The sequence below is a fragment of the Salvelinus alpinus genome, chromosome 9, assembly GCF_045679555.1.
Source record: "Salvelinus alpinus chromosome 9, SLU_Salpinus.1, whole genome shotgun sequence".
Lineage (NCBI taxonomy): Eukaryota > Metazoa > Chordata > Actinopteri > Salmoniformes > Salmonidae > Salvelinus > Salvelinus alpinus.
Window position 1 is genome coordinate 41,750,634 of NC_092094.1, and position 21,677 is coordinate 41,772,310.

A 21,677-nucleotide genomic window follows, 5' to 3' on the forward strand; every position below is an offset into this window, starting at 1 on the left:
CTTGTTTGTGCAGGAACTGTCTTGGTGCAGTATTGCATGTCGATGGTTATTGATTTCTTTTTGCCTCTGTTTCTTTTTGCTTCTGGCTCTCTTCACCCTGGCAATAGAGCCATGCCGGACATATCAGAGAACTCGCAGCACTGTGTGTGTATGTGTGTGTGTGTGTGTGAGCGAGAGAGATATTGTATGAGTTATAGCGTGACTAATAGTCTGTACATTTTTCTGTTTATTAGGTTTAGTTAGCCATGTGTCGAAAGTGTTGGCTGGCTTGGTGTGTTAGGTAGGGACACATTAGTGGGTGTTGGAGAGGGGTGTGGTCAGGATGGGGGTGAGGAGGCAGCTGAGGTGAGATAGCTCCATTTCCTGCTCTACACTGGGAACTAGCCCTCTCCTGGACCGTTGTCCTAGCAACTGCAGGAACGAAATATTGAGAGAAAGGGAGAGAGAGCGAAAGAGAGCGAAAGAGAGAGAATGAGAGAGAAAGGGAAGGGAGGGAGGGAGGATAGGAATCTTCCATTCAGTGTTACTGTGCCCCAGAGCACTGCATGAGTTCATTTAGAGTTTCATGATTCAGACATAATGCAGTGATCATCGCTCTCTCAATTCAATTTCAATGTCAGTGTAAGGGCTTTATTGGCATGGGAAACGTATGTTTAGAAATAGATAATAAACAAAAGTGAAATAAACAATACAAATTAACGGTAAACATTACACTTAGAAAAGTTCCAAAAGTATAAAGACATTTCAAATGTCATATTATGTATATATACAGTGTTGTAATGATGTGAAAATAGTTAAAGTACGAAAGGGAAAATAAATAAACATAAATATAAATTGTATTTACAGTGGTATTTGTTCTTCACTGGTTGCCCTTTTCTTGTGGCAACAGGTCACACATCTTGCTGCTGTGATGTCACACTGTGGTATTTCACCCAACAGATATGGGAGTTTATCAAAATTGGATTTGTTTTCAAATTCTTTGTGGGTCTGTGTAATCAGAAGGAAATATGTGTCTCTAATATGGTCATACATTTGGCAGGAGGTTTCCACCTAATTTTGTGGGCAGTGTGCACATAGCCTGTCTAGTCTTGAGAGCCACTGTGTACTCTCTGTTTAGGGCCAAATAGCATTCTAGTTTGCTCTGTTTTGTGGTAAATTCTTTCCAATGTGTCAAGTAATTATCTTTTTGATTTGGTTGGGTCTAATTGGGTTGCTGTCCTGTGTTTGTGAACACAAACAGAATTCAAATAAAAATTCTGAAATTCGAATTCAGATTGCTTTATTGGCATGAAATACAATTTGTAGATATTGCCAAAGCAGTATAGTGGTACAGTATTTCAGTAAATACAGTACAATGCAATGAGGTTACAGTTAATTTCACTAGTAATAATAATAATAATAATAGTACATAATCATGTATACAGGTACAACACTACTGCTGTTGTATTGTGTAATCGTCGTTCGATACATTTAATTAAAGAAAACTACGATTATAAAAAGAAAAAGAAAGAATGGCTAATAAATAACAAAATGTACACGGATGATGGTTACATTATGTATTACTTGTAAGTTATACACAATGTACATACTTTAGGGAATTAATGGTCATGGGATGTCCCTCAGGCTAGGGCAATCATATTCATACCTGGCAGTAATATTTGCGGTTTCTCCTTCACCCAGAATAATTCCCAGCTCATTAGTAAATGCACAAAAGCTGGGAATTGATAGAGACTCTCTCTCTCTCTCTCTCTCTCTCTCTCTCTCTCTCTCTCTCTCTCTCTCTCTCTCTCTCTCTCTCTCTCTCTCTCTCTCTCTCTCTCTCTCTCTCTCTCTCTCTCTCTCTCTCTCTCTCTCTCTCTCTCTCTCTCTCTCTCTCTCTCTCTCTCTCTCTCTCTCTCTCTGTGTAGGGATGGCGTGTAAGGCAAATATGGATCTGATCCATATTTACTGTGGTACTGGGTTCAGGTGTACAGATTTTCTGTCTATTTACAGGTCATTCGGAGAGTATTTAGACCCCTTTACTTTTTCCACATTTTGTTACGTTACAGCCTTATTCTAAAAATTATTCAATAGTTCTTTCCCCTCATCACACAATATCCCATAACAACAAAGCAAAAACAGGTTTTTAGACATGTTTGCACATTTATAAAACATTTTTTTTAAACAAATATCACATTTACATAAGTATTCAGACCCTTTACTCAGTACTTTGTTGAAGCACCTTTGGCAGTGATTACAGCCTCGAGTCTTCTTGGGTATGACGCGACGAGCTTGGCACACCTGTATTTGGGGAGTTTCTCCCAGTCTTCTCTACAGATCCTCTCAAGCTCTGTCAGGTTGGATGGGGAGCGTCACTGCACAGCTATTTTCAGGTCTCTCCAGAGATGTTCGATCAGGTTCAAATCCGGGCTCTGGCTGTGCCACTCAAGAACATTCAGAGACTTGTCCACGAAGCCACTCCTGCATTGTCTTGGCGTGTGCTTAGGGTCATTGTCCTGTTTGAAGGTGAACCTTCGCCCCATTCTGAGGTCCTGAGTGCTCCGGAGCAGGTTTTCATCAAGGATCTCTCTTTACCAGTGGAGGCTCCTCAGAGGAGGAAGTGGAGGACCATCCTCCTCAGTGAAATTTCATAAAAATAAAAATAGTGAAACACTAAAAAAGTTATACATTTTTTATAAAACTATATACTAAATATATTCATATGTCACCAAATAATTGATTAAAACAAACTGTTTTGTAATGAATGTCTATAGTAACTTCAACAGCACCCTTTGCCTTGATGACAGCTTTGCACACTCTTGGCATTCTCTCAACCAGCTTCATGAGGTAGTCACCTGGAATGCATTTCCATTAACAGGTGTGCCTTGTTAAAAGTTAATTTGTGGAATTTCTTTCCTTCTTAATGCGTTTGAGCCAATCAGTTGTGTTGTGACAAGGTAGGGGTGGTATACAGAAGATAGCCCTATTTGGTAAAATACCAAGTCCATATTATGGCAAGAACAGCTCAAATAAGCAAAGAGAAACGACATCACTACTTCAAGACATGAAGGTCAATACGGAACATTTCAAGAACTTTGAAAGGTTCTTCAAGTGCAGTCGGAAAAACCATCAAGCGCTATGATGAAATTGGCTCTCATGAGGACCGCCACAGGAAAGGAAGACCCAGAGTTACCTCTGCTGCAGAGGATAAGTTCATTAGAGTTATCAGCCTCAGAAACTGAATCCCAAATAAATGCTTCAGAGTTCAAGTAACAGACACAACGGTTCAGAGGAGACTGCGTGAATCAGGCCTTCATTGTCGAATTGCTGCATAGAAACCACTACGAAAGGACACCAATAAGAAGAAGAGACTTGCTTGGGCCAAGAAACATGAGCAATGAACATTAGACCGGTGGAAATCTGTCCTTTGGTCTGATAAGTCCAAATGTGAGATTTTTGGTTCCAACCCCTGTGCCTTTGTGAGACGCAGAGTAGTGTGTGGTTCCCACCGTGAAGCATGGAGGAGGAGGTGTGATGGTGTGGGGGTGCTTTGCTGGTTACACTGTCAGTGATTTATTTAGAATTCATGGCACACTTAACCAGCATGCCTACCACAACATTCTGCAGCGATAAGCCATCCCATCTGGTTTGCGCTTAGTGGGACTATCATTTGTTTTTCAACAAGACAATGAACCAACACACCTCCAGGCTGTGTAAGGGCTATTTGACCAAGAAGGAGAGTGATGGAGTGCTGCATCAGATGACCTGGCCTCCACAATCACCTGACCTCAACCCAATTGAGATGGTTTGAGATGAGTTGGACCGCAGAGTGAAGGAAAAGCAGCCAACAAATTCTCAGCATATGTGGGAACTGCTTCAAGAATGTTGGAAAAGCATTCCAGTTGAAGCTGGTTGAGAGAATGCTAAGAGTGTGAAAAGCTGTCATCAAGGCAAAGGGTGGCTACTTTGAAGAATCAAAAATATTGTCACGTCTACTCCCGCTCCTCCCCTCCAGCGTTCGACATCACCGGTTTACTAACCACTGGCCCTGGCAACCATCATTATGCGTACCTGTGTCACATCATGAGACACACCTGGACTCCATTACTTCCCTGATTACCTCCCCTATATCTGTCACTTCCTTAGTTCCATTCTACAGGACGTATTGACTATGTGTTTCATGTCTATACGCTACTCGTGGTTCTTGTATCGTTCTATGTTCCGTTTATTATTTAACTGCACTTGCTTTCCAACTCCCAGCCTATACGTTACAAATATAAAGTATATTTTGATTTGTTTAACACTTTTTTGGATACTACATGATTCCATATGTGTTATTTCATACTGTTGATGTCTTTACTATTATTCTACAATGTTAAAATAGTCTAAATAAAGCAAAACCCTTGAATGAATAGGTGTGTCCAAACTTTTGACTGGTACTCTACATGGTAATTATGACCACTTCCAGAGGACGACCTCCAACCAATCAAAGCTTATGCAGTATGAACTAACATGTTGTCCATCCAATCATAGGATTAGGATCAGAGAAGGAACCTAGTATGTTGTATTGGGGTTGTGCCACAGATCTTTATGGGGGGGTTCTATGTGTTGAGAAGCTTGGTGAGTTGGGAAAATTATTGGATAGAGATTGAAAAGTGATAGTTGAGCATTTTTGGGATATTATTCAATTCATATTCGTTTCTTAAAATTACAGGAGACGGTGGAGGTAGATTATAAATAGTTTTCTTGGTTTTAGAACTTTATTTTTGTGTCCAGTAAGTCCAATTTATTTAAATTTGCCTTGCTAACTTCAGTAGCAGTAGCTACCAGCTCGAGTGTGCAGTTTTCACCACCAACACTACTACAAATGTTGTTGACTTTTTGTTGAAGAACCCCTTTCATTCTCAGGCGTACACAGAAAAGGTGTGAATTAAAACCGAGGGTCGACCTCTGTGTAACCATGTGCGCTGAGAGTCGGGAAGCAAGTTCAGCGAGTGAGTGTTTTAATAAATAAACGCATCTAAATACAAAACAAGAACCACAAACAACGCATAGACATGACACTGGAACAGAAACAGCAACAATAACGACTGGGGAAGAAACCAAAGGGAGTGACATATAAAGGGCAGGTAATCAGGGAGGTGATGGAGTCCAGGTGAGTGTCATTATGCGCGTACCGCTGGTGACAGGTGTGTGCCCTGATGAGCAGCCTGTTGACCTAGAGGCCAGAGAGGGACACGTGACTCTGCCTGAGATTAGTTTCATGAAGAGGGATGAAAAGGTGAGGGCATTTAATACCAATTGGTATCAGATGTATAGCTGGTTTCATCAAGCCGCCTGTATCGCTGGCCTTCCCTGCTTTCTGGAAAGTCTGAGCCTTGGGTGAAAGATTGGTACAGTGACCTGAAGAACATAGATCGTTCAGCTAATCGGCAAAACAAAAGCAGGGAGCATATAAATGCCCACATCAGATTCAAGCTTCTGGGAAGCAGCCGCATCGATCATGACGAAGGTCTGAGTATTCAAACTGCGCAACACAACGAGAAAGTAAGAAGAAACAAGCAGCTTATCAACACCACTGCGTTTTTGGGAATGCAAGAATTGGCTTTTAGAGGAAATGACGAGAGGGAAAGTTCTGCTAACAAGGGCAACTACAAGGAGCTTGCAGTGGTAATCACAGATCACGATGCTTTACTTGCTGAACATAATGGAACTTTCTACTGTCTTTTCTGGGATGTCGAAATCAATTCAGAATGATTTAATGGCTTCCATCGCATCATCCATTAAAAGTTAGATTAAAGACAGAGGTTGACGCAGCGCATTTCTTTTCTGAATACTTTCCGAATGCACTGTATATCCCACCAAGTCGCAGCAGTAAGAACACCACTTCTGATTTCACAGAGACACTAATCGTTCCATGACATCAGACACACAAAAGCCTTCCTGCCTACACTCTGTTAATACAACATCTTCGCACGCACGCACGCACACACACACACACGTATGCATACACACACTCAAATAAGTTATTCCACCCCTCTATGACTCTGACACTAATTCGTGCACACTGTCTCTATACTTCTTGAACCCTCTTTCTCATGCAAACACAGACACGATTTCTCACGCAAACTGCACTCACCTTGTAACACCTCTTCTCTAGCACACGTTCAGAGAAATAACTTCCTCTCACACCTTTATCTATCTAACACATGTATTCACACTGAATATACACTAAGTGTACAAAACATTAAGAACACCTTCCCCATGCTGACTCCAATGCTTCCCACAGTTGTGTCAAGTTGGCTGGATGTCCTTTGGGTGGTGGACCATTCTTGATACACCCGGGAAACTGTTGAGCGTGAAAAACCCACAGCGTTGCGGTTCTTGACACAAACCGGTGCGCCTGGCTAGGGCAGTGGTGGCTCATGAGATTTTGTCAGACAGTGATTGTCAAGCAAATAACTGCCGGTCTCACGGTAATTTACCATTAATTAACATAAACACATTTAGCATCTCCTGGCTTCCCTGCACAGCCTACAAGCCACTGATGCAGACCTTTGGAACATCTACATTTTAAAAAGTCTAATAAATCCATTTAATATAGCCTACACCTTCACAATAAATCCATTATTTATTTTAGACAGGTCTAAAGAAACATGATATGAAGAAAATGTAATCTATTTCAGAAGAACAGAATAGCATAATCTGAGTTTAGGCCCTGATCTGACTATGCCATATGGCTGTGGGCTACACTAGTTCATTTAGCAGACAAGATTTGCTTAGAATTCCGTGGCATTATTTTATATTATTTTATAGTATGAAGAATAGAATTGAACATGGCTGAATAAAATAGAAAGGATTTTTTCTCCAAACGATTTGAGGAAGTGCGCACATGCGGCTATTCTGTGTTGAGCAGTTAACAAAGAAACAGGAATTCCTATGCTTAATTTAGTTATTTATGTAAGTTGTGATATAAATGTTGGGCTATATGTTTAGATTTTCAATACATTCTAAGTTCGCATGATGTGACTCAGATTTGAAAAAAGTCACATGAAAGGCATGAGCTCTGCTTTGTTTTTTTGCGCAGGCTGTACACACTTCATCAGTCTCTTATTCACAATTTGACAAGAACTTGATAATGCCTTGAATTTCCCGGCTGCATGCCGAAGCACCTCTCACTCACATGGCTTTCTGTCACATGATCGGGTCTTTCTCACAGGCTACAAGTGAAGACAGACACATTGGGGATGCAACTGTGCGCGTCCTTATCCAATTCCGAGGCGCATATTGAAGATATTGGAAGAACTGTCCACATTTACTTTTCATCAGCCAACAAGATGGGCTCTCATGAAGTGTTTTATTAGATTTTGGATTACACTTGCATTGATGTCAGAGTGATTAGAAGGACAATAGCACAGGAGGTTGGTGGAACCTAAATTGGGGAGAACGGGCTCGTGGTAATGACTGGAGCGGAATAAGTGGAATGGTATCAAATACATCAAACACATGGTTTCCAGCTGTTTGATGCATTTGCGCCGTTATGGACATTATTATGAGCCGTTTTCCCCCTTAACAGCCTCCACTGGACAATAGAATGTGGAGTAGTAGGCAGTTAGCAAGTTTGGTAGGCTACTAATGACCATCAGAAGCGTCAGAGTTTGGAAAAGCCTAATTACCGTGACTAAACGGTCACGTGGAATTTGACTGCCGTCATGACTCGTGACCACCGGTGTGGCGATAATAAGGTCACCGTAGCAGCCTTACGCCTGGTATCTATTACCATACCCCGTTCAAGGGCATTTAAATATTTTGTCTTGCCCATTCACCCTCTGAATGGCACACATATACAATCCAAGTCTCAATTGTCTCAAGGCTTAAAATTCATTTTTTAACCTGTCTCCTCCCCTTAATCTACACTGATTGAAGTGGATTTTCACATCAATAAGGGATCATAGCTTTCACCTGGATTCACTTGGTCATGGAAAGAGCAGGTGTTCATAATCTTTTTTACACTCAGTGGATTTGTCTTGAGAAAAGCTGCTAACCTTATGTTACTGTAAAAGGGGCCATGCTTACAATCTTTAATAACCTAGAATGGCCTGACTAAGGCATAGCGAAGACACGGCTTGGCGTGAGAGGCTCCATCCCAAATGGCACCCTATTTCCTATATAGTGCATTACGTTTCACCAGAGCCCTATGGTGAAATTGGTGCCATTTGGAACACAAAGAGTCTCACTAATCCTCAGGATGACACAAGTAAGCTGCCTCTTTTTAATAAGTTGCATCAAGATGGACTTGAGCGGAGCCAGAGATGATTCATGCTTGTTTCCGGTATCAGTGCCTCATCAGCAGCACATGTGTGGAGGACAGGATTCTGTTTTAAACATGACCTACATGACACAGGGACTCTGATAAGCTTATTTAACACATCTCACGAACATCTGTTTCTGTCTACTGTTACTTTGGTCTCCCTTTGCCCCTGTTTGTGAGTGTTTGTTTGTGTGTGTGTGTGAGAGAGAGTTTGTTGTTGTCCAAAATATGTTGTCTATATTATTCTTTGACTATGCATTAGTGCCTCTTACAGTAACTTTTGTCTTGGTGTTCTACAAGGAAAATACCTTCCCTCATAATATCTGGGTTAGCCTGAGTACTGCATGCACCAGAGAACTGCTCTAGAGGCAATTCCAATGTTTAGCATAGGAATGGCTGAGGTCCCCTGTCCTCTCTTCTCACAGACAGACAGACATATGCTACCGACGTTCTCCTTACTGTATTTTAGCACAGCTGCAAAGTATTGTTCCTGTATACAAAATAAAAACACTTCTCTGTCCTTCCCCCAGACAACTGCACAAAAAATGCTGGGCTGTATGGGTCTTATTTGGGGTTCCTACTGAACCTTCATACAGCTCTGACCTCATTATTTTACCCCAGTTCTTCTCCTCTCCTCTAACTCCATTCTACAACAGTGACACACTGAGTCAGCTGACATTGGTTGCCATCTCCTGCAGTAGCGAGGACCTACAGTGCATTTGTAAAGAATTCTGACCCGTTGACTTTTTCCACATTTTGTTACGTTACAGCCTTATTCTAAAATTGATTAAATAAATATTTTTCCTCCTCAATCTACACACATTAATCCATAATGACAAAGCGAAAGGTTACAGTACCAGTCATACCTTTGGACACATCTACTCATTATTTTCTCTTTCTTTTTACTATTTTCTACATTGTAGAATAATAGTGAAGACATCAAATCTATGAAATAACACATATGGAATCATGTAGTAAGCAAAAAAGTGTTAAACAAATCAAAATATATTTTATATTTGAGATTCTTCAAAGCAGCCATCCTTTGCCTTGACGACAGCTTTGCACACTCTTGGCATTCTCTCAACCAGCTTCACCTGGAATGCTTTTCTGACAGTCTTTAAGAAGTTCCCATATATGCTGAGCACTTGTTGGTTGCTTTTCTGCGGTCCAACTTATCCCAAACCATCTCAATTGGTTGAGGTCGGGTGATTGTGGAGGCCAGGTCATCTGATGCAGCACTCCAGCACTCTCCTTCTTGGTCAAATAGCCCTTACACAGCCTGGAGGTGTGTTGGGTCATTGTCCTGTTGGGTCATTGTCCTGTTGAAAAACAAATGGTAGTCCCACTAAACGCAAACCAGATGGGATGGCGTATCGCTGCAGAATGCTGTGGTAGCCATGCTGGTTAAGTGTGCCACACATGCAGAGATCATCCGTTCACATACTCTACGCCTAACAAAGACACCGTGGTTGGAACCAAAAATCTCACATTTGGACTCATCAGACCAAAGGACAGATTTCCACCGGTCTAATTTCCATTGCTCGTGTTTCTTGGCCCAAGCAAGTCTCTTCTTATTATTGGTGTCCTTTAGTAGTGCAGCAATCTTTGCAGCAATTCGACCATGAAGCCTGATTCACACAGTCTCCTCTGAACAGTTGATGTTGAGATGTGTCTGTTACTTGAACTCTGTGAAGCATTTATTTGTGCTGCAATTTCTGAGGCTGATAACTCTAATGAACTTATCCTCTGCAGCAGAGGTAACTCTGGGTCTTCCTTTCCTGTGACGGTCCTCATGAGAGACAGTTTCATCATAGCGCTTGATGGTTTTGTGACTGCACTTGAAAAAACTTGAAATGTTCTTGAAATTTTCAATTTTTACTGAACCTTCATGTCTTAAAATAATGATGGACTGTCGTTTCTCTTTGCTTATTTGAGCTGTTCTTTACCTTAATATGGATTTGGTATTTTACCATATAGGGCTATCTTCTGTATACCACCCCTACCTTGTCACAACACAACTGATTGGCTCAAACACATTAAGAAGGAAAGAAATTCCACAAATTAACTTTTAACAAGGCACACCTGTTAATTGAAATGCATTCCAGGTGACTACCTCATGAAGCTGGTTGGGAGAATGCCATATGTCTTATTTCATAGTTTGATGTTTTAATTATTCTACTATGTAGAAAATTGTACAAATAAAGAAAAAACATTGAATGAGGTGTGTCCAAACCTTTGACTGGAACTGTATAAAAAAATAAGAAACAGAAATACCTTATATACATAAATATTCAGACCCTTTACTATGAGACTCGAAATTGAGCTCAGGTACATCCTGTTTTCATTGATCATCCTTGAGATGTTTCTACAACTTGGAGTCCACCTGTGGTAAATTCAATTGATTGGACATGATTTGGAAAGGCAAACACCTGTCTATATAAGGTCCCACAGTTGACAGTGCATGTCAGAGCAAAAACCAAGCCATGAAGTCGAAGGAATTGTCCGTAGAGCTCCAAGACAGGAATGTGTCGAGGCACAGATCTGGGGAAGGACACCAAAAAAATTATGCAGCATTGAAGTTCCCCAAGAACACAGTGGCCTCCATCATTCTTAAACGGAAGAAGTTTGGAATCACCAAGACTCTTCCTAGAGCTGGCCGCCCGGCCAAACTGAGCAATTGGGGGAGAAGGGCCTTGGTCAGGGAGGTGACCAAGAACACGATGGTCACTCTAGAGTTCCTCTGTGGAGATGGGTAAACCTTCCAGAAGGACAACCATCTCTGCAGCACTCCACCAATCAGGCCTGTATGGTAGAGTGGCCAGACGGAAGCCCCTCCTCGATAAAAGACACATGACAGTCCGCTTGGAGTTTGCCAAAAGGCACCTAAAGGACTCTCAGATCATGAGAAATAAGAATCTCTGTTGTGATGAAACCAAGAATGAACTCTTTGGCCTGAATGCTAAGCGTCACGTCTGGAGGAAACCTGGCACCATCCCTACAGTGAAGCATGGTGGTGGCAGCATCATGCTGTGGGGATGCCATTTAAGAATAAGGCTGTAACGTAACAAAATGTGGAAAAAGTCAAGGGGTCTGAATACTTAATGAATGCACTGTAGATACGTACTTAGTGTGTGCCCTGTGCAGATACTTAGCTGTAGTCAGTGTTCCTTATGTAGATACTTAGCTGTAGTCAGTGTGCTTTACGTAGATACTTAGCTGTAGTCAATGTGCCTTATGTAGATACTTAGCTGTAGTCAGTGTTCCTTACGTAGATACTTAGCTGTAGTCAGTGTGCCTTACGTAGATACTTAGCTGTAGTCAGTGTGCTTTACGTAGATACTTAGCTGTAGTCAGTGTGCCTTACGTAGATACTTAGCTGTAGTCAGTGTGCTTTACGTAGATACTTAGCTGTAGTCTGTGTGCTTTACGTAGATACTTAGCTGTAGTCAGTGTGCTTTACGTAGATACTTAGCTGTAGTCAATGTGCCTTACGTAGATACTTAGCTGTAGTCAGTGTTCCTTACGTAGATACTTAGCTGTAGTCAGTGTGCCTTACGTAGATACTTAGCTGTAGTCAGTGTGCCTTACGTAGATACTTAGCTGTAGTCAGTGTGCTTTACGTAGATACTTAGCTGTAGTCAGTGTGCTTTACGTAGATACTTAGCTGTAGTCAGTGTTCCTTACGTAGATACTTAGCTGTAGTCAGTGTGCCTTACGTAGATACTTAGCTGTAGTCAGTGTGCTTTACGTAGATACTTAGCTGTAGTCAGTGTGCCTTACGTAGATACTTAGCTGTAGTCAGTGTGCCTTACGTAGATACTTAGCTGTAGTCAGTGTGCTTTACGTAGATACTTAGCTGTAGTCAGTGTGCCTTATGTAGATACTTAGCTGTAGTCAGTGTGCCTTATGTAGATACTTAGCTGTAGTCAGTGTGCTTTACGTAGATACTTAGCTGTAGTCAGTGTGCCTTATGTAGATACTTAGCTGTAGTCAGTGTGCCTTATGTAGATACTTAGCTGTAGTCAGTGTGCCTTACGTAGATACTTAGCTGTAGTCAGTGTGCTTTACGTAGATACTTAGCTGTAGTCAGTGTGCCTTATGTAGATACTTAGCTGTAGTCAGTGTGCCTTATGTAGATACTTAGCTGTAGTCAGTGTTCCTTACGTAGATACTTAGCTGTAGTCAGTGTGCCTTACGTAGATACTTAGCTGTAGTCAGTGTGCCTTATGTAGATACTTAGCTGTAGTCAGTGTGCCTTACGTAGATACTTAGCTGTAGTCAGTGTGCCTTATGTAGATACTTAGCTGTAGTCAGTGTGCCTTACGTAGATACTTAGCTGTAGTCAGTGTGCCTTATGTAGATACTTAGCTGTAGTCAGTGTGCCTTACGTAGAAACTTAGCTGTAGTCAGTGTGCCTTACGTAGATACTTAGCTGTAGTCAGTGTGCTTTATGTAGATACTTAGCTGTAGTCAGTGTGCCTTACGTAGATACTTAGCTATAGTCAGTGTGCCTTATGTAGATACTTAGCTGTAGTCAGTGTGCCTTATGTAGATACTTAGCTGTAGTCAGTGCTTTACGTAGATACTTAGCTGTAGTCAGTGTGCCTTATGTAGATACTTAGCTGTAGTCAGTGTGCTTTACGTAGATACTTAGCTGTAGTCAGTGTGCTTTACGTAGATACTTAGCTGTAGTCAGTGTGCCTTACGTAGATACTTAGCTGTAGTCAGTGTGCCTTACGTAGATACTTAGCTGTAGTCAGTGTTCCTTACGTAGATACTTAGCTGTAGTCAGTGTGCCTTACGTAGATACTTAGCTGTAGTCAGTGTTCCTTACGTAGATACTTAGCTGTAGTCAGTGTGCCTTACGTAGATACTTAGCTGTAGTCAGTGTGCCTTACGTAGATACTTAGCTGTAGTCAGTGTTCCTTACGTAGATACTTAGCTGTAGTCAGTGTGCCTTATGTAGATACTTAGCTGTAGTCAGTGTGCTTTACGTAGATACTTAGCTGTAGTCAGTGTGCCTTACGTAGATACTTAGCTGTAGTCAGTGTGCCTTACGTAGATACTTAGCTGTAGTCAGTGTGCTTTACGTAGATACTTAGCTGTAGTCAGTGTGCCTTATGTAGATACTTAGCTGTAGTCAGTGTGCTTTACGTAGATACTTAGCTGTAGTCAGTGTGCCTTATGTAGATACTTAGCTGTAGTCAGTGTGCTTTACGTAGATACTTAGCTGTAGTCAGTGTGCCTTATGTAGATACTTAGCTGTAGTCAGTGTGCTTTACGTAGATACTTAGCTGTAGTCAGTGTGCCTTATGTAGATACTTAGCTGTAGTCAGTGTGCCTTACGTAGATACTTAGCTGTAGTCAGTGTGCCTTATGTAGATACTTAGCTGTAGTCAGTGTGCCTTACGTAGATACTTAGCTGTAGTCAGTGTGCCTTACGTAGATACTTAGCTGTAGTCAGTGTGCTTTACGTAGATACTTAGCTGTAGTCAGTGTGCTTTACGTAGATACTTAACTGTAGTCAGTGTGCCTTATGTAGATACTTAGCTGTAGTCAGTGTGCTTTACATAGATACTTAGTTGTAGTCAGTGTGCCTTATGTAGATACTTAGCTGTAGTCAGTGTTCCTTACATAGATACTTAGCTGTAGTCAGTGTGCCTTACGTAGATACTTAGCTGTAGTCAGTGTGCTTTACGTAGATACTTAGCTGTAGTCAGTGTGCCTTATGTAGATACTTAGCTGTAGTCAGTGTGCCTTATGTAGATACTTAGCTGTAGTCAGTGTTCCTTACATAGATACTTAGCTGTAGTCAGTGTGCCTTACGTAGATACTTAGCTGTAGTCAGTGTGCCTTATGTAGATACTTAGCTGTAGTCAGTGTGCCTTACGTAGATACTTAGCTGTAGTCAGTGTGCCTTATGTAGATACTTAGCTGTAGTCAGTGTGCTTTACGTAGATACTTAGCTGTGGTGAATGTGTCCGGAAGAGTTTGATGAGCTTAAATAGGATTTGAGTTTTAGAGAGGGACCAAATATAGCAAATGCATACCCTTGCATGTACAGTGTCTTCGGAAAGTATTTATACCCCTTGACTTATTCCACACTTTATTGTATTACAGCCTGAATTCAAAATGTATTAAATAATTATTTTATCCGGACACACAACAAAATGTGAAAAAGTCAAGGGGTATGAATACTTTCTGAAGGCACTGTAAGTAGGTGTACAAACACAGACACGAAAACACAAAAGTGGTAGAATTGCCCTTTAAGACTTTGGAGCTCTTGGAAGAGTGCGCTGGGTATGAATGTTGTAAGCATGGGTGTTTGAACATTTGTTGGCTGCAAATTGTGTGTGTGTGTGTGCGTGCGTGCGTGGGCCAGCCTCCAGTTCAGCCTTCCTGGTCTCTTTCCGGCTGTCCGCCAACACTGTTGGCATAATGCGGAAATTGCTCCCTCCCTCCCTCTTCTCTCTCTCGCTTGCTTTCTCTCTCTCTTCCTCTCATAATGCCTTTCTCCAACATCCCTCCAGGAGTAGGCCAGGCCTCCATGGCCCAACACATCCCTCTAGGAGTAGGCCAGGCCTCCATGGCCCACATATCCCTCTAGGAGTAGGCCTCCATGGCCCAACACATCCCTCCAGGAGTAGGCAAGGCCTCCATGGCCAACACATCGATCTAGGATTAGGCCAGGCCTCCATGGCCCACACATCCCTCCAGGATTAGGCCAGGCCATGGCCCACACATCCCTCTAGGAGTAGGCCAGGCCTCCATGGCCCACACATCCCTCCAGGAGTAGGCCAGGCCTCCATGACACACACATCCCTCCAGGAGTAGGCCAGTCCTCCATGGCCCAACACATCCCTCCAGGAGTAGGCAAGGCCTCCATGGCCAACACATCGATCTAGGAGTAGGCCAGGCCTCCATGGCCCACACATCCCTCCAGGAGTAGGCCAGGCCATGGCCCACACATCCCTCTAGGAGTAGGCCAGGCCTCCATGGCCCACACATCCCTCCAGGAGTAGGCCAGGCCTCCATGGCCCACACATCCCTCTAGGAGTAGGCCAGGCCTCCATGGCCCAACACATCCCTCTAGGAGTAGGCCTCCATGGCCCACACATCCCTCCAGGAGTAGGCCTCCACGGCCCAACACATCCCTCTAGGAGTAGGCCTCCATGGCCCACACATCCCTCCAGGAGTAGGCCAGGCCTCCATGGCCCAACACATCCCTCCAGGAGTAGGCCAGGCCTCCGTGGCCCACACATCCCTCCAGGAGTAGGCCAGGCCTCCATGGCCCACACATCCCTCCAGGAGTAGGCCAGGCCTCCATGACACACACATCCCTCCAGGAGTAGGCCAGGCCTCCATGGCCAACACATCCCTCCAGGAGTAGGCCAGGCCTCCATGACACACACATCCCTCCAGGAGTAGGCCATGCCTCCATGGCCCTACACATCCCTCTAGGAATAGGCCAGGCCTCCATGGCCCACACATCCCTCTAGGAGTAGGCCACCATGGCCCAACACATTTCTCCAGGAGTAGGCCAGGCCTCCATGGCCCAACACATCCCTCCAGGAATAGGCCAGGCCTCCATGGCCCACATATCCCTCTAGGAGTAGGCCTACATGGCCCAACACATCCTTCCAGGAGTAGGCCAGGCCTACATGGCCCAACACATCCCTCCAGGAGTAGGCCTGGCCTCCATGGCCCAACACAGGAGTAGAGAACTAAGTGAATAAACAGGCAGATGACACACAGATATTCTGTTATGAAAGCTTATGGCCTAGTTACACTTTCTATTTATCTCCCTCTGTCAACCACACACAAACACTGACAAACAGACAGGAAAGCACGCACCTACACACACACACACACACATATAATTTATTTATCTCTCTGCGTTGTTAGGAAGGACCCGTATGTAAGTTTTTCACGGTTAGTCTACACCTGTTGTTTACGAAGCACGTGACAAATATAATTCGATTTGATTTGACATGCACACGCACATACAAACAGATGCACACATGGTTTGAAAGAGGGATGTACTGTTTATATAGCCATGACACCATTCAAATTTCCATATCCATGTGTGATTTCCAAGAGCAACCATCTATGTAGTCCAACCCTTGTTTATCACTAAATAAATACTCCCTGAAGATATTTACTTCAAAGAAACACAATGTGATATATAGCGCAATGTTACCATAGTCTTTTATTCTGAAAAAATATATAAACACAACATGCTACAATTCAAAGATTGTATTGAGTTACAGCTCATATAAGGAAATCAGTCAATTGAAATTAATTCATTAGGCCCTAATCAATGGATTTCACATGACTGGGAATAGAGATATGCATCTGTTGGTCACAGATACCTTAAAAAAAACGTAGGAGCGTGGATCAGAAAACCAGTCAGTATCTGGTGTGACCACCTCATGCAGTGCAACACATCTCCTTCACATAGAGTTGATCAGGTTGTTCATTGTGGCCTGTGGAATGTTGTCCCACTCCTCTTCAATGGCTTTGTGAAGTTGCTGAATATTGGCGGGAATTGGAACACGTTGTCGTACATGTCGATCCAGAGTATCACAAACACGCTCAATGGGTGACTGGTGAGTATGCAGAACTGGGACATTTTCAGCTTCTAAGAATTGCGTACAGATCTTTTGATGGAGGCGGATGAATGGCACGACAATGGGCCTCAGGATCTCGTCACGGTAACTCTGCATTCAAATTGCCATCGATAAAATGCAATTGTGTTCGTTGTCCGTAACTTATGCATGCCCATACCATGACCCCACCGCCACCATGGGGCACTCTGTTCACAATGTTGACATCAACAAACATACTGCCAAATTCTCTAAAACAATGTTGGAGGCGGCTTATGGTTGAGAAATTAACATTTAATTCTCTGGCAACAGGTCTGGTAAACATTCCTGCAGTCATCTTGCCTTTTGCATGCTCCATCAAAACAAGGTGCACCTGTGTAATGATCATGCTGTTTATTCAGCTTCTGGATATGCCACAGCTGTCAGGTGGATGGATTATCTTGGCAAAGGAGAAATGCTCACTAACAGGGATGTAAACAAATTTGTGCACAAAATTTGGAACATTTGTGGGATCTTTTATTTAAGCTCATGCAACATGGGAGCAACACTTTACATTTTATATTTTTGTTCTGTGTATTTCGTCAGTCCAATCAGAAAGTGAAAGCCAGTCTTCATCCATTAGGGGATACATCCACAAACTAAGCCCTAGTAAATGCTATTTGGAGATACTATAAGCTCTCCATCCAGCTTAACCCAAAGCTGACCCTCTACCAGCCTCCTGAGAATGCTGTGTGTATGCTGTGTGTATGTGAGAATGCTGTTAATTGACTACAGCTCAGTGTTCAACCCGCACCATAGTCCTCTCCAAGCTCGTCACCAATCTCAGGGTCCTGGGACTGAACACCTCCCACTGCAACTGGGTCCTGGACTTCTTGATGGGCTGCCCACAGATGGTGAGGGTAGGCAACAACACATCCAACACGCTGACCCTCAACACGGGGCCCCCCAGGGGTGTGTACTTAGTCCTGTCCTGTACTCCCTGTTCACCCACGACCGTGTGGCCATGCACGGCTCCAACTCCATCATCACGTTTGATGACGACACAACGGTAGTATGCCTGATGTGGTGCCAGGACTACATCTCCACCTCAACGTCAGCAAGACCAAGGAACTGATCGTAGAAAACAAAGGGGGGGGGGGGGGGGGGGGTGCACACCCCTATCCACATTGACGGGATGAGGGCATCCTCATCACTGATAACTTAACATGGACAGCACCTCTTGCCCTCAGGAGGCTGAAGAGATTTGGCATGGACCCTTAAACCCTTAAAAACTTCTACAGAAGCACCATTGAGAGCATCTTGACTGGCTACATCACTGCCTGGTATGGCAACTGCAACGCCCTCATACTCAAGGCCCTACAGAGGGGGGTGCAGACGGCTCAGCACATCACTGGTGGCGAGCTCCCAGCCATTCAGGACATACACAACAAGCGGTGTCTGAGGAAGGCCAGAAAAATTGCCAAAGACTCCAGCCACCCCTGCCATAGACTGTTCTCTCTGCTTCCGTCTGGCAGGCGGTACCAGAATATCAGGTCTCGGACCAACAGGCTCTGAGACAGCTTCTAACCCCAAGCAATGGGATTTTTAAACAGATAGACGATAGCTACCCCCTCACACACACCTACACTGACGCGACTCACACTAACACCCACACACACACACACCCACACACCCACACACACACACACACACACACACACACACACACACACACACACACACACACACACACACACACACACACACACACACACACACACACACACACACACACACACACACACACACACTCAGCACCACGCACACACACACACTCAGCACCACGCACACACACACACTCAGCACCACGCACACACCCACCCACCCACTGCTTATCCTCCTGCCATATTGTTCACTATAATTATTATTTCTCCAGCTACTAGTCACTTTCTCCTAATCCCTGCCTACATGTACATACAGGTAACTGCTCAATTTAAGAAAACTATGTAAAGTGTTTTAGGGTGTTGGGCCACCACGAGCCAGAACAGTGTGTCTGGAACTCTATCGGAGGGGTGCGAAACCATTCTTCCACGAGAAATTCCATCATTTTGTGTTTTGTTGATGGCGGGGTAAAGCGCTGTTTCAGGCGCCATTTTAGAATCTCCCATAAGTGTTCAATTCGGTTGAGATCTGGTGACAGAGACGGCCATGGCATATGGTTTAATAAATAATTGTCATCCTCATCAAACCATTCAGTGACCACTCGAGCCCTGTAATTGGTGGCATTGTCATGGTAGCAGAATAGTGACCAAAATAATGGCCTTCCCAGCATTTTTATACATGATCCTAAGCATGATGCTTAATTAACTCAGGAACCACACCTGTGTGGAAGGATCTAATTTCAATAAACTTTTTATCCCTCATTTACTCAAGTATTTTCATTATTTTGGCAGTTACTTGTATCTACCTCAGCTACTCGAGTATCCCTGCACATTGTAAATGTGGTTCTTCCTCTCTTATTTCCTATTTCTTTTTGTGTTGCTATACTATCTTGATATTGAGTACTGTACTGTTGGGAAGAGCTTGCAAGTTAAGCATTTCACTGTACTTGTGCATGTGACAAATAAAACTTGAAATTTAAACACAGACTGCTGTAGTAAGGCCTACACATGGACCTGCTGCTAATAAGGCCTACTAGTAAGGCCTACACATGGACCTGCTCCTAATAAAGCCTACTAGTGGGGCCTCATTTACACCTTCCACTTAAGTCCGCCCCTTTCCACACAGTTGTCCACATCCTCATCAGGGCAACTCCCTTGAAAAGTGTTCTGTGGACGCAGAGATTTAGGGACTGGACGTACGAATTGGATAATTTAATTTGAGTTGATCTAGAGGACAGCGTGGAAGTGGAAGGTGTAAATTAGGCTTAAGGCCTATACATGGACCTGCTGCTGGGTCTTACCTGGACATGGCGATCTCAGCCTTCTGATTGGCGATGTCCGCAGCCTTTTCGGCCGCGTCCACAGCCCGGTCCACCTTCTCTCTGATCTTACTGGCTCGGAGGGGGATTAGGTTCTTCCTTTTGCCGCTCACCAGGACGTTCTGCTTGTACTTGCCCTCCTCCTTGGTCCCGTCAGGGAAGGTGGTGCAGCCGTACCCGTGCCGCTTGTTTCCCACCCACTCGCCCTCATAGTGCAGGCCGTCCGAGCGCCGGCTCACCCCACAGCCCGTGCGCTTGTCGTTCTTCCACTCGCCGCAGTAGGTCTCTGTTGCCGTGGCGTCCACGTCGTCCTCGGCGACGGCCAGCTCGGCTTCGCCCTCTCCCAGGCTGATGGTGGAGTTGATGTCAGAGTTGACAGAGCTGACCGTGCTCATGCCCGCCTCACTGCGGAACGAGCTCTGCTTGGAGCGCTGGCTGGCCAGGGAGCTCTTGGACTCTGACTTCCTCAGTTTGAGTCCGCTGAGGATGGAGCGACCTCGGAACAGACCCTTTTTCTTGCCCTTCAGCAGCTCTGCCTCGCTGTGTGCAGTGAGCACGAAGCCCCCCCGCGACACTGCCGGACTGCCGGTGGAGCCTGTCCCGCCCACACTCCCCACGCCGGCCCGGTCCGCGAGCAGAGCCGTCCCGTTACTGTGCTCCGAGCGCAAGGAGTTTATGGAGGTACGCAGCGGAGAGCGGATGACGGCTGCCATGCCGTATGGCACACTCTGCCGCATGCCGTATCCATGCCGCATCCCCCCCACCCACTGGCCTTGGTACGTACCTGCAGAAAGACACAGAGACAAATGTTACAATGCATGCCACTATGATATAACAGCATATCAATATCAATACATAATTAATTTTCATATATTTCAAGGACAACCACAACACTAGTGAGAGAGATCTGGGCCTAAGGTGTCTGGGGGTCATGTTTGTTCACCCTCACAGTGAGACCTTGTTGTATCACATTGTTAGCATTGAGACACCAGACCACCAGTAACAGGTCAGTTGTAGGGCTGAACTCCTGGGCAGAGAGCAATGATATTATCCCCTTAGACTCATACCCACTCTTTAGGTTCTTCAAAAGGGAATGGTATCATTGCTAGCAGACAACAAAATACACTACAAGACAACCGTCCACTCACTTAATGCTTTATAGAACAATACCAAAGCTCCCGCTATGTCTGCTCTCCCTTTCATTCCCCGTTTATAGAACAAACCAATCAATCCTTTTCTCCTCCAATCTTTTTAGCACCTACGTCAAAGCTCTTCCTTCACTTTCTCTGAACACTGCACATACAGTGAGCTCCAAAAGTATTGGGACAGTGACAATTTGTGTTGTTGTTTTGGCTCTGTACTCCTCTGTACACTCTGTATTTTGAAGTGCTGACTGTCAGCTTAAATTTGAGAGTATTTTCATCCATATCGGGTAAACCGTTTAGAAATTACAGTACTTTTTGTACATAGTCCCCCTCGTTTTAAGGGGCCCAAAAGTTTTGGGACAAATTCACTTACATTACTTTCACTTTCATTAATGCAACACCATTAAATGTTTTCCTCCACACTTTCCTGAAAGTCATATTTGGGGAAAAATGTGATGACATGCTTTTAATGTGTTCCGGCCATTGAGAGGGGGGGGAGAGAGAGAGAGAGAGAGAGAATTGGGGAGGGAGGAGTCGTTTCATATCTCAACAAAGAGTCTACCATGTGTAAATCCCTCTGTCGGGACTCAGCTGATAAAACTACAGTAATACTCGCTGCCCAGCATTGTCTGCATCTTACCTGAGACAATGAGTGCTTCAACTAGGGATTAAAACAT

At 44.0% G+C, this 21,677-nt stretch overlaps 1 protein-coding gene across 3 annotated transcripts in view; it reads right to left on the minus strand.

Moving 5' to 3' along the window:
• The window catches only part of jph3b (junctophilin 3b), a 48,632-nt gene that overhangs the window by 11,663 nt on the left and 15,292 nt on the right, over positions 1-21,677 (minus strand). For all 3 annotated transcript variants that reach the window (XM_071326238.1, XM_071326239.1, XM_071326240.1), the window contains exon 2: positions 19,838-20,639. In XM_071326238.1, coding sequence (XP_071182339.1) covers positions 19,838-20,639 — 802 coding nt within the window. The remainder of the gene's footprint in view (positions 1-19,837; positions 20,640-21,677) is intronic.